Source organism: Vollenhovia emeryi, unplaced genomic scaffold (genome assembly GCF_000949405.1).
Source record: "Vollenhovia emeryi isolate VEMERY1.0 unplaced genomic scaffold, V.emery_V1.0 DF939172.1, whole genome shotgun sequence".
Classification (NCBI taxonomy): domain Eukaryota; kingdom Metazoa; phylum Arthropoda; class Insecta; order Hymenoptera; family Formicidae; genus Vollenhovia; species Vollenhovia emeryi.
In genome coordinates, this window is record NW_011967194.1 from 1,133,482 (window position 1) to 1,147,426 (window position 13,945).

The window sequence follows — 13,945 nt, forward strand, 5'->3', positions numbered from 1 at the left end:
CAGAAGTGACTTCCCAAATGTGCGGGGAATAAGATTTTCTCGGGAATTAAGGGGCCATCCTCCTTCTCTTCTTTCGCCTCGGTAAAAGTCAAATAAAAAGAGCGACTTTGCCCTCGTCCTCTTTCTCTCTCTCTCTCTCTCTCTCTCTTGAGAAGTAGCAGCATCCGCTCTTCTCATCGTGAGATTTGGCAGATCGATGATTTATTCCGAAAAGTTCGAATTGAATCGCGATATTAAAGATTCCGTGCACGGAGTGATCCAAGTGAATGCGCATACGGAATATGATAGGCACGCTTTTCCTTTTCTTTCAGCTGTAGCCCACCGTGTCCCGAAGTTAAAACCAATCCCGAGATTTGTTTCTCAATTAGTTCTGTCGATATTCAGTAACGCACGGTAACGTTCACTTAAGAGGCACTAACTGAAATGTTAAGTTGCTTAACTACAAAGAAAACGGTCAAAATTTGACCTGAAAAGAGTCACTACTTCCCTTATAGAGCCTGAGCAGAATAGCTATCTTACAGCTTTATGACAGCCTTAAGATAATGTTTTATGTTTTAAGCCTTTGTCTTGAAGTAACGCACAATAACTGTCTTTAAGAGTACAAGACAGCCGTTCTGCTCAGGCCCTTAGCGGTAAAGGGGCCAATGCGAGTGTAATCAACAGAGGTTCAATGGATCCTCTTTAGCCTAAGAGATTTCAAAGAGGGTGAAATACTTTATTACATTCTCTTTGAGGGTTCGAATGAGGTTAAACAGAATTTTTTTATTCATCTGGGTCTCAAATTGGAGTTTCAAACCGACTTCGGAGTTGATCGTTGGACCAAATGAAGACGGAATCGAATAATTGAGGCCCATTTCGGGACCAAATACTCGACTCGGGTATATTCTCTTCCTTTTCCGGGGAACCGACAGCCTCGTCGGTATAGCTAACTGTACGATCTACGAATCAAAGAGCCGGCCATCGGAATTTTCTACAATCGAATTTGTCAGTGGGGCCTCGTGAAGGGAGCACGTTAAAAGTTTCGCCACGCTCTTTTTTCCCGATGAATATGTCCCGAACTCGCATAATCGCGTTTGTCACGCGAGAAGCGATGCTGAGCGAGAACGCTATTGCGAATAAACGTTACGAAGTGATTCCAATTAAGGGCCATTATAGGGTCGTTAATAATGGCGCGCGGCGCACGAGGTCGATAACGTTGTTTGGCAGAGCGTAGTGCGCGCCGGCTGTAACGGATTGCTAGGGACCGTTACGAATCTCGACGTCATTAAGTCCCAGGGACTTACGTTATTTATGAAACTGTATAATTTTTTAATATAAATTGCTCCTTCGCTCGTGCTTTGCATGTGGCAGCATTAAAGTGGGATCCTCGTGGAGTGAACGCTTTGCGAGATATTTCTAAAATTTTATTCTGATATATTCTGACACGCTTTCTCCTGCCGTGATATTATCCCCGCGCGATTTTAATAGACCTGCGTAAGATATTTCTTTGAGAAACGACTGACACCGAGCTGCAGCTCGTCTGTGAGCACGTCCGGTCCGTAATATCCACGCCTATTCTCACGGCTCCGCTAGGATAAATTCTTTAAAATGCCACCTGGATTTTTCCAGAATGCCTAACGAGAAGATATGCGTCTGTGGCATGGGCTCGGACCTGTCCAAGTCACGAAACAGCTCGATCGTCATGGGAAAGCTGACCATCCTCCTGCCGAAGACGAAGGGCAACAAGTCAGAGGACAAGGATTCGAGGAAGCAACCCGATGATGGACGGGTACCGAAGACACGAACGTCGAGCGAGACCGGAAGCAGCAGCACGGGGACGGAAACCGCGAGGCCCACGGTGAAGAACAGCAAGCACGAGAAACGGCTCAGTCACTCGCGGAGGACTCGAAGCGCCGATAGAGCCGAGTCGCATTACACTTACATCGGTTAGTCCACGTATTCAGCAGGGACTTTGTCAATATGATCACGACGTCGAAAGAATTCATTCGGAAATGTCTATTATGCTTTAAAGCAGATTCTTTCGAAGTAGTTGGATAATAAATATTAAATCGTGTGGCGAGCGTGACGCAAAGAAATGTGCGCTGCTTAGTAAAGAAATGAACGAGAAGATCCGAGTTCAAATCCACCCACGGATACCGCTGTTTTCTCGGGGACGCTGCCTCTCTTCCGGAGAGAAGTGGCGCAACTACCGAGAGTATCCTGTCACACGTATCCCTGTTCTCCGAAAAGGGGGTTAGCGAGAGGCTAACAACCCCTCACCGTAAAATTTCATTGTTGCGAATACACACAATGAGCCTTGGATGGAGGCAATTTGTTGGGGAGGCCAGGGCCCACTTGGAGCTCTAGAGCCGGTTATGATGATAATATCCGGCGCAAGCTCGCTAAAGGCCTGTGTCCCCACGATGCCAGAACTTGGCCTAAGTTTTAGTTTCGTGAAATCTGTAGCCAATCAACTTGCAGCTATTCCATAAAAGCTTGATCTGCTACAGATATCACAAAACTAGAACTTAGACCAAGTTCTAGGCGTGGACACAGGATCTTTAACGAGCTTTTGTGCGCCGAATATTATGCCATCATCATAACCGGATCGTGGACACAGGCTTTAAGAACGAGGAAAGAGAGAAAAAGTATGTTGTATTTTTCTGTTTCCGATCGGCAGATTCGGGTTCGAGTATCCTCGGCGGTGGGATTCGTGAGAACACCATACCGGAAGCTCTGTATGCCACCATACCGGACACGCCGTCATACGCGAGCATCAACGAGACCGGGACGAGTAGGTCGAATTCGCAGATCAGGTCGCAACCCCTTTACTCCGCCATTCCGTCTATGACGTCGCCGCCGCCGACGTACGACGTCGCGGTTGCAAAAACGTGGCAGGTAAGATTTGCCGCAGTTTATCATCGGGTTATATGTCGCTTTTTCCGCTTCACGTTGATGTAGAGTGAATAAGGGAAGCGCCGCTAATGATATTGCCGCGTTTCCCACATCGCCCAGCCTGGAGCTACACAAATTCGATAGTAAATCATTTCGTAATCATTTCTCGCTCCGTGACATCCGAGTTAATTTTCACAAAATTAAACACGCATACATACGTGCAAAATAAACGCGCGCAAAGCAACGTTGAATTTATTATTTCCTAATATACATTTAATCTAGTAATAACGTGATAATGTGACGTGGCATCTTTATAAATTAAAATTTCAACATTTCAACATTAATCCGTGCTTACTAAGACCATTTATTTTAATTAAACGCGTTCTCTATATCTCTCGTGTATCCTAAAATCCCACGCGGTCCGAAATAACAGAAATCAAATTCCTTGACCTGAATAAAGTATCTACGAGCGATCGTATCGTCAATCGGTGTTGGAATCGACCTCTCCGGTCGTTGATCCGTGTTACGTGTAGACCTGCCAGCTCATTCGTGTCGCGAGTCGCGTTTTTGAACGTTTAAGAAACCTCTCTGGAAAATCGTCGGATGCTGCCATCCGAAGCGACGTCCTAAAAGTAACAATACCGACCACATCTATCTCGGAGAACTGGCTTAATAAATAATTGCATGTTATTACTTGCCTACAAACTGCCTTTCCGACAAGCTGTTATTTCAACGAAGATAATATTGCGCAGTTACCGTTTGCACAATGAAGTTTCAGAGCGGTGCAGGCGGACAGCAGTTCCCGACAGCGGTCAATATTCTCTACAATGGCCACAATCGGCATTCGGTCATTTGTAAGAGCGTAACGCTCGTAAAGCAATAACAGCTGGTTGGACAATAGTTGCAAATTGTCATCGTCTCCCGCGCGCTTTAAATGGTATAACCGAAATATTAATTTCCACAATCGCGTAGATACCCTGTACGTAGCGTACTGATATAACGGCTCGGTCGCGACACACAACGTATCAACGATATACCGGTACGCTTCGGCTAGTTCCGTCCCCGATAAAGCCGGTTATTCAATCGCATAATATCTCGAGTTATCGAAACGAATTATCGCTTCGTACTGCGGGTACGCGGTCGCGATAGCTCTTGCAGGAATGCCGTCTGTCATTCGATTTGTATTCCGCTGCGCAATTTCGTGACGAGCAGATGACGAGGAAATTGGCAGCGATCTAACAATCGGCCATCACCCCCGAAGCGTCCTGAAGATCGATAATCGGAATGAGGCGCGTCCCGACTGGAGCACTGTAATCGATCGGTGCAATCGCAAATTGGCCTTTTGTGGGTCGCCAAATGCGCTATTAGTAATTACTAATCAGCCAATGCTGATTAGCCGACAATCGTACGGTGATCGCGGGACGTTCGTAGGTCTCGCAGCTAGCTATTTTACGCCAAACAGCACGATTCAGCGATAACAAGATTGCGGTTGTCAAGCTTTCACGAGATTGATCGCGTAGTTTCTGTCAAGGAGAAAAAAATTATCTTAAGCACGACAGCCTAAATTACGACACAATCGCAAGCGAGGCGGAAAGAGAACGAACTAAAATCATAGGAAACATTTTTATTGATCGCACAGTTTTTAGGAAAATGCAATTTTATACGTGAAACAGTCGAAATGTATTTATTACGTAAAAGTGCATAAAAGATAATACGGTAAGATCTTATTCTGTAATCACGTATAATATTGTGTAACTCTTATAGTGATAAGCACCGATGTTTTTATTTCCTTTCATTGATTACACGAAATAACAAGATATCCATGACAAGCGCAAATACTGTGATATATTGTATTTCTGGTATCAGCAGCTTACGGCTAATGCCGGGCCAGTTTAATTATTATGCGACTGTTTCTTGCGTCCATGATACAATGTTGATAATGCGAGCGTAACATCTCGAAATGTCGGTATTTGGTTTCACGGCCGGTCTGGCGATTTATCAATCTGATTCTGCTCACGTGTCTCTGACCCGTCTAAAATTATCGCGGTCCAAATTTACGCAACGATTTCGTCGCGGCAAAGTAGTCCAGATTAACTTTAAAATATTCAAAACTACGAATCTATGGTTGTTTTTGTATTTATGTGAACAATGCCTTACACTATATATACGCCACAAGTTTTTGCGATATCGATTCATAACGACGATGCAATTGGAAAACTTGTTCGTGCTCACAAGCATTAACATGCACCTGTCGGTATGTGATGAATTCGAGTTTAGGAAATTCATAGACTGGAGGTATCAACTGAGGTGTTGATATAAAAAAGTCGATGGGCCATTGAAGAGAGCTTGAATCAAATTGAACACGTCCTGTTTATGTAGGACGCCTTCGTGTTAAAGTACTTTGATACACCTCGGTGCAAGATCACATGTCAGCTTATGAAGAATATGGCCATTTTCGAGATTTCCTCAAATACCAAAGTTCGCCCATAGACTTCTATAGACGGAGCATTAGCTACGACTCTGGGCAAGAGGGGTCTGATATTCGGGGCGCGGGAGGACTCATCTGACATCGACTCTTTCCGGTGAGATTCGGTAATATTCGGTTCACATTTCCAATACGTGTGAACACGTATATACGGCGCGTTGCTTGTGTGCGAGCGTGCGCGCGCGCGTGGCCGAACAGATCATCCCCACTCCAAGTTGGAGGGGATGATTGGAGGGGACGTGTGCACACGTATTGGAAATGTGAACCGAATATTACCGAATCTCACCGGAAAGAGTCGAAGTCAGACGAGTGATCCCCTTACCGCGATTATCAGTTACCCCTCGTACAAAGGCTCCGTCTATAGAAGTCTATGAGTTCGCCTGTTATTTCATCTGTAGTATTCCGGTGAAACGGCGAAAACTCCAAGCAATATCCGAGTGTGCGGCTAAATGTAAAATAGTAAATTCCCGATGTCTGCTCCTGATACGGAAAAGATGTAACAGATGGAAAACTTGTTCAACGCGTTTCTATGATTTACCAGTTTCGCAAACAATAACGCTAATACGACGTTTGCAGCGATATAGTGCTGGGCAATGCAATTAAACCTGCGCGGCGTTCGATTCACAGCCTGTACATTAAATTTCGGCATGTTCGGCGACCCAATTGTTCGAGTTTGCCTCGGTCACGTTCCTCCGAAGAGATTCGCCGTCTCGGAGAGGACTCGCTTTATCGAGGCGAGCGACTAGGATAGGAACAGCGAGGTAGAAGGGAGAGTGAAGCGCAAATTCAATGTACGGCTTCTTAACTCGAGGACCGTTCTAATCCGGTTGGCCGCCCAATTCCGCGTCGCGTATAGTTCTCCGGCGCCGACTGGAACATAAGTTCTTCCGCTGTGTTATCCTATAGTAGTTGCTGCCATCGTCACCGCCGGGAAGCCGGTTTCGCACCGAAAAATCAGCCCTGAACGCCACAAATTCACGATACTGTTCTCGGAACTTCTGCGATACGACGCCCGTTCTTATTAATGTCGGAACGGAAAGATAATCTGCCGGGAAAAAATTATTCGTGTTGCTATATAGTTCAATAATTGCTTATTCTTCGATATAAAAAGATCATTGACATAATTTTCTTGAGCTCCTTGAATATTTCATGCCAACGCCATTTATTGAATAAAAAGCACCTCTTACTCTGGGATTTGTCCAAATGACATTGGTGCACGTTAAAGAAGAGGCACGAGGTCAAGTGATAATCGCGGTGATAAATTCTTAAACCGGCTTCCTGTGTGTCGCGATAACGAGAAAGCTCCGTTTGCACTTAGTTGCTCTAAAATGAAGAGGTCGTCAAAGGAGATCGCGAAAGAGGGTTGAAATTGTTCTCGGGCTGAAATGTCGAGCAGCAGTGTCGCCCGAGCGAGCCAAGCGCGAGCTTGGAAAGCTTGCTCGTATGAAATGCAAAACCATCCCGGGGAAGTTCGCTACGGTACGCACGGCTAAATTGTGCGGCCTGATAAAAGAAGACCTCGGAAAAACATTCTCGAGACCGTAATTGTGGATCGTATATCTCGCAGAAGAGAGGGAGAGGGAGAGAAAAAGATGGAATACACTCGCTCGTTAGCCGACCCATGACCGCTATGGTCTTAGATCGTTTATATAAAAGGAAGGGCATTATTTTCTCCTAGATTTTTCTCGGGAGAGCTACTTTATGTGCGTCGCGAGGAGTGCGTTTTAAAGCATTTCAGAATGTTGTCGTTGCCACTTTCTGTGCACTTTACGATTAATTTGAACCTTGGTGCAAGCTAATTTCCGATTAGTGAAATCTCGCGTGCGTCGAGGACGATTCCCTCAAACTCCGATATCTTTATTTTCAAAACGCGAACGATCCGCCTCCCCAAAAGATTAAAGCGCGACAACGGTCAAGTTGGTGTCCGCTCCGCCCGAGCGACCATTGGAAACATGTACATACGTTTTGTATATTCTCCGGCCTCGCCCCGGGATGAAGAAACGCAGTTATCAGTAGGCTTTTCTCTCGAGAGCCCTGGAGCTTACTTCGCGGAGTCCTTTAGTGGCTGTTTCCATTCATGAGCTGCAAGCGCGCGAGGCACTCGCGCCTTCTAATTTGAATAACAGCCTCGCCTTTACTATTTTCCCGCGAGGCCGCGGGGCTACATTGTGCCCGCGGGAGTCACCCATTTGTCAGGAAACCCCTCGCGGGAAGGCGCAAAGAGGTTCCTTCGGACGATGCCGCATGGGACCAGAAAGTCCTTTAGCGAGCGAACGAGCGAACCGCGCGATTCAGCTTACCGCAATTACGGGGAAGCTGACGTGTTATCATCCCTGCGAACTTCCGGGAAAACTCGGTCTCGCGAGTCGCTCTCCGCCAATGAAATTTCCTCGGCTATCGCTTGATATCGTAATGAAAATTTCGAGAAGTTCCGGTTAAGGATTATCGACAAAGTACGCGGCAGCGCCGAACATTAGATAATGGGTTTCGCTGAATTCTACATTTCTGATTCCGCGTCGACTTGTTGCAGACGCGGCGTCATATCAGCGGACTGAAAATTTCATACCGCAATATGTTGGCGCGGGTGAGAAGCCGCGGTTAAGCTGCCTTCATTGCGACACGGGGCGTTTACATTAAAGAACGGCGGTTTTGAATATTTAGGCGGAGAGGCAGCGTGTAACACGGGGCTTCGCGGGACTCCTCTGCAGTTATAGAATGCTAGATATACTCTCGCAAGCTGCTCTCGCATATTAATTTCACCGCGTGAGTTAGCCCAAATGATATGAGTGGCGGAAATGATGAAGCGGAACTGTGGGCTAGTCACGGCTGCAAGAGACCGAGAGATTGAGAGAAATATAGACCGAGAGAGAGAGAGAGAGAGAGATATGGACGAAAGAGAGAATATAAAAGTAATGGAAAAATAAAACCAACTAGGTAGGAGTGGATTAAATTGGTCCGGCTTGCGAAAGGGAGGAGAAACGGGACGAGCGAAAATTAGTATGAGGAGGCGAGTTACGATACAATAAAGAGATCGCATGAAACGAAAATGAGGAGGGAAAATTGTCAGTTAAGCAGCGACGATGAAAAAGATCTGCAACATTTATCTCCGTAGAGAAAACATTTCGCACATTTCGCACGCGTAATCTAAGAATCATTTCAAGGATAAATAGAAAGACAAAATTGTATTCTTGCCAATTAATAATTTTTTAAAAAGTTAAGATATGATAAATAATTAATGTTACAGTGTTCTCGCGTGATAAATATTAATTTTTTAATAAACGGAGAATATAAACAAAAATGTGCGTTTGCATACTTGAAGATCGATGCATTGTGAAAAACTGCGCGCATCATGTGCAGAACTTGAGACAATTTTGCCGAGATCTTTGCACAAACAGCATTTTCGGGAGAAACATAATCATCTCGGAGCGAAGCTACCGCGGACGGAAAAACGCAACCACAGGCTCTGGGCGATCCTCTTAAACGAACGCCCGAGGGCGACCACGCTCGTCTCACGCTGGAAAATGGAATCACAAGATAATAATCCAGAAATTCAATTTCACTCTTCCTCCTCGTCGAGTAGAAGGCCGTGGTTGCAGGCGGTTGACTTCGTCAAGAGCGAAGATCGCGAGAATCGAAAAGTCCCTGCCCGACTCGATTCGACGACAAAAGCGATCGGGGAGCTCGATGTTGGACTTCTGATTCTCGTCGCGGTTCCATTCTGCCTCATAACTCTTTTATTCTCCGTATATCGAATATTTTCGCGGCTAGACCGAGAGGAATTTCCGAACGAGAAGAAAGAGAAATTTTTCGATCAATTTGCTGGAGATGTACTCGAGGTTTCATTATGATCCTTGAAACGAAACGCAGCTATGCCATCGACGTACCGGCAACTTTCTCGATACGTTTTATTTTCGGAAAGTATAAAATATATCTCGCGATGGAATACATATTTATAGCCCAAGTTTCCTGACGTTCGATAGAGCGTAGATTCGCGAGGATAAAGGAGTGCATCGTATGTTTCCATTTGCAGATGACATCTATGTTACTGTGCATACAATATAGATAGCCGTACTATTTCTTCTCGGTTTCCCTTCCACACGCGCTACAAACCTGAACCTGAATATAAATTATTTTTTTAATTATTCAATTATTTCTACTTTTATTTCTCGGACTAATAAAGCCGATTAAATCTTGAAAATATTTAATGCGAAATGTAATATTAATAAGATTGTAAAACACTTCCTAGACTTTTTAGTCTTATTAAAAATTACTTTTCATTGTAAGAATCATAAGCTTTTCGTTTTATTCTTATCAAGATCTTCTTAAATAATTAAGTTGTATTTAATATTTTTTGATTATTAGTTTAAAAAATTGCATAAAATTTCATGATTTTCTAATACTATAATCGTAGATAAATACAGAGAGAAATTAAGAGAAAATACATTTTTGCGATAATTTTCGCTTATATGCCTAGTATCAATTTTAGTCTTTTGGAGAAAAAGAAATTTTTAATTTTTTAAAATTACTCTTATACATATAAACGTAAAATATAAAATATATTACGAATATATGTGGAAAACTACGAAAGTCGTTTCTGCGCAAAACTTTTAGTAATAATATAAAGTTAATCTTAAATAGAGGCATTGTGCGACAATTAGATGATTAAATGAACGTCGACACCTTTTGCGGGGAATGCAAAAGGAGAGGGCGTATGCTTGCGAGCTTCCGCAAGCTTTCACAATATAATATGCGAGGCAAGTCGGGCCCGGTGAGAAACGAGAGAAGTTTTTCCGCGGCGTTTTACGCCGTGGCTGAAAACCGCGGTTGGTTCAAAAGGAGCATTAAAAAACAGTTCGCAGCTTTACTATAATTTTCAGTGTAAGATAATGGACGTTGAAAAATGTAGCACTGATTTACGCGGCTAACTTCGTTACCCGAGCTTGCATTGGTGAATCAGTAAATTTTTGCTATCAAGAATTAGAATTTCAAACTTCAAATCGCGAAAATTGGGAATCACTATCTAAATTTCAAAAAATTTTTCAAAATTTCAAGAATTAAAATTTCGAGAATTTCAAACTTTAAATGGCGAAAATTCAGAATCTCTACAATCTAATTTATAAAAGTTTAACTTTTTATAATTAGTAATAACAATTGCCCTTTTACGGGCACGCTTATTCTCGTTATCGTCGCTCGAGAATGATTAGCTGCATTCACAATATCAAAGATATTCTACAAAATTATTATATCGAAGAAATCGAGGTGTTCAAGTATATGTATTATACATCAGACGATAGCAAAAGTCTACTATTTTTTTTTTTAGCTAAAATAGATCGCAACTTCAGTTTTATCTCGCGAATCGTTGTTTCATATGTGAAACGCGACACCAAAGATCAGGTATCGAAACCACAGCCATGCAAACATAATGGTAAGTAACTACAACCTGGGAATCGGAGTTGCGGATAGAGTAACGTGACCCTAATGCGGTCTCTCGCGAGTAATGGGAGACTCTTGTGAAGTTCAAAGATTAATTAACAGACTTAATTAACAACAATATTTTTAAACGAAACGCAATAGACTCGTTAGAGGTAGACATAACAAATGGAACTTTCTATTTGCAGAACTTGGTTTTTATATCGAATGTAGCACTGGTTACTTATCTCGAAAGCAGGTTTTATGTGAAAACCGTCGCAAACACCCTCCCAGCGTATAGCATAATTTAAAAAATTCTTTTTTTTTTTTAGAGTTTGCGACACATGCATATTTTTTTATGTAGCATATTTCTCGTTTAAAACTTTGCGTTGCTCTACTGTGGTATGATATTTTAAAATGTGGTTTAAAACATAAGATAATAAAAGAATAGTTATAAAAACCTCAAAAATTTGCTAAAGTTGTAAATTATAAAAATAATTTGTTGTGTACAATTGTTTAAATAATTAATTTAACAAAACTTAATGTAACAACGTCCAGTGTATACTTAAATATTTTTAATGTTTAAAATAGAAAACTTACAAAAATTAGGTACTACCACCTCTCTTCTTCTTCTTCTTCTTCTTCTTCTTCTCCTCTCTCTCTTTCTCTCTATATGTGTTCATATGCGACTATGAGTTTAATCTTATATCTTTTCCTTTTTTAATTTGAGGCACACGTTTGTGTTTTGCAGAACGGTCGGCCACCAACATATGACGAATATTACGCAATGATGTCACGCTCGCATACTCCTCCGCCACCATGGTCCGACTCAACGACACCGGTGGCTAACCCGACATCGAGTATTCAAGCGCGACGCGAACTCTTGGCCAGCCAGCCTGAGTTTCGCGAGTATCTAACGCAACTGGCGCTAAGCGATCGTGCCTCGCAATATCAATATCAACAGCAACGACAACAATCTAGAGACGCTATCTCGATCCCGAGAGAACAGCAGGCCAGAGTGCAACAGCGTACGCGAGCAATGCCTCCCAGGTGAGTAGTCTCGAAGAGACTGGTGCAGTAAGGGTCGATCTCGGCCGTCGTATCTTGTATCTCGAAGCCGGGATCGCTTGCAGAATAATTCACGTAGTTTCTGGGGTGGCCATATGCGACTATGACACCGCCGGGAGTTGCCCGCGGCTCGGGATGTACCCCGAGACATTTCGAGGTGCTGAGAACTGGTAGCAGGTTCAAAGCGATTCAGAAAAATGGTCGAGGCAGCGATTATGCAAATACAGATTATTCCGCTTCCTTCCTCGTGTTTCTTCTCCGTAAGAGTCGAGCAAATTAAGGAGAAAATGGCAAGAGTTTCTCTAAAACTTGATACGATTATATTTGTTCTCCAACAAAGCGTTTAAATATAATTGTTAAATTATCAAAATTATACAATTGAAAGAATACAATAATTTTTTCCCTATGCACTTATTGTATAATGTAGTTTTGCCATGAATTTGCGAAGCACACCGAGACTTGGTCTTTTCATCCTGAGCATTTTTGGTTACCGTTACAAACGTTTTCCAAACGGGAAAATTTTTATGTGCTTGCAGATCGCAGAGCGAGAGTCGTGCGCAACAGCAACGAATTGCGGCGATGTATACGGATGCTGCGTTTTGTATGGAAACCACAGTACTGCAGACGGCTTTCGATTCCGGCCACGGATTTGCCCTCTGCAGTTTGATGTAAAAGGACGAGCAACTTCACCTCGGCAGGAAGTTGCAGGAAGTCTGATACCATCATTAATCCACGATCGATTCGTTCATTCGCGAATGTTTTCCCTGATAGCCGAGCTGCATTAAAGGAAGCATTTGCGAAACTACTCGACTGTGGATTGATGACGTATTAGTCTACTCGTAATTCATGAATGCAACGAGATGCAGCGTGGTTGAAACGTCGCATCTCGGTGCTTTTAATGAATCTAATGAATAAAGTTACACAAGTAGTATCTATTCCTGATAGTAAAGTATCATTAAAAGATAATAACGCGTAAGTACATGTGAATATGTAAGTATCAAATGGTATCGATTCCTAAATGGTATCTACTTGAAAGTATCAATTCTCTACAATTATTTCCTGGATGCATTCGGTATCGATGCTATCGCCATTCTACGCGATTCTTCTAGACATGTTCATCATTTATAACAAGTTATTACTGTTACGAATGCCTACTAATTTCCGATTCAATTTTGAATGACAACTTTCGAGAAAAGACAGAGTCAAGAAATCTAAAAATTTGAACCAATTTTAAGATTAAATAATAATTTATAATAAAACTAAGCTGTTTCGTAACATTTCCTATCATACGAATTATGAGATGATTGTGAAAGACTATATTTTAGTTTCGCTAAAAATTATTCCGAGTAGCGTACATTCCCGATTCTTTCTTTCGTAGAATAAAACTCACCAAATGACGAGTTTCAGTACTTAACTTAGTATCCACTTTTTACTCTCTAGACGACAGTAGTGTTTGACGCCAAATAGATCCTCCAGGTCTTTTATTTGAGAAAGATATAGATAGAAAGTAACGAGACCATTCAACACGCATGGCAAAGCAAGCTTTTTATTCGCAGGAAATCGGAACTTACAAAATATGTCATAGAGCAAGTTCCGGTATTTTAGCGTGTTTATTTCATAAAGGGAAAATGGGAAAACTTGGTGACCCGAATCGATCAGGGAAAGGCAATTGGAGACAGATTGGGTTTAAACACGATTTTATTGTTTGTTCCGTTCAGTCACACAAGGAACAAAGATGGGTAGCGAACATGCTCAAATTTTTCCGGTTCGGCGAAGAGACAAACGATAGCTTGAGCGTATTTCTACGAGCCGTACAGCCAACATCATATACTGAATAATCATACAGGTTTAATTTTTCAAACCCTATAGAGTTTCTCTGGACAATTCTGGTCTCACTGCACTCTTTTCAAAACAAAAAACCCCGGAAGAAACGATTTTGCATCGAATATCATTTAAGGGATAGAAATTCAATATTAAATTATATGCTAAATTAATACAATCTCATTACTCGTGATTACAATTTATATTAAATCCAATCCCGTTTGTCTTACAGTTTTATTGTAGTTCGTAAAATAGAGAGCATTGCGGAAATTTCAGCGGAAATTAATA

General features: G+C 42.4%; 1 protein-coding gene across 2 annotated transcripts in view; it reads left to right on the forward strand.

The window, feature by feature from the left end:
* LOC105563769 overlaps window positions 1-12,530 on the forward strand; it is an 80,569-nt gene extending 68,039 nt beyond the window's left edge. For both annotated transcript variants that reach the window (XM_012015665.1, XM_012015666.1), the window contains 4 exons: window positions 1,609-1,925; window positions 2,660-2,877; window positions 11,520-11,818; window positions 12,373-12,530. In XM_012015665.1, the coding sequence (XP_011871055.1) occupies window positions 1,610-1,925; window positions 2,660-2,877; window positions 11,520-11,818; window positions 12,373-12,508 (969 nt within the window). In that variant the 5' untranslated portion in view covers window position 1,609 and the 3' untranslated portion in view covers window positions 12,509-12,530. The remainder of the gene's footprint in view (window positions 1-1,608; window positions 1,926-2,659; window positions 2,878-11,519; window positions 11,819-12,372) is intronic.
* The last annotated feature ends 1,415 nt before the right edge of the window (window positions 12,531-13,945 follow it).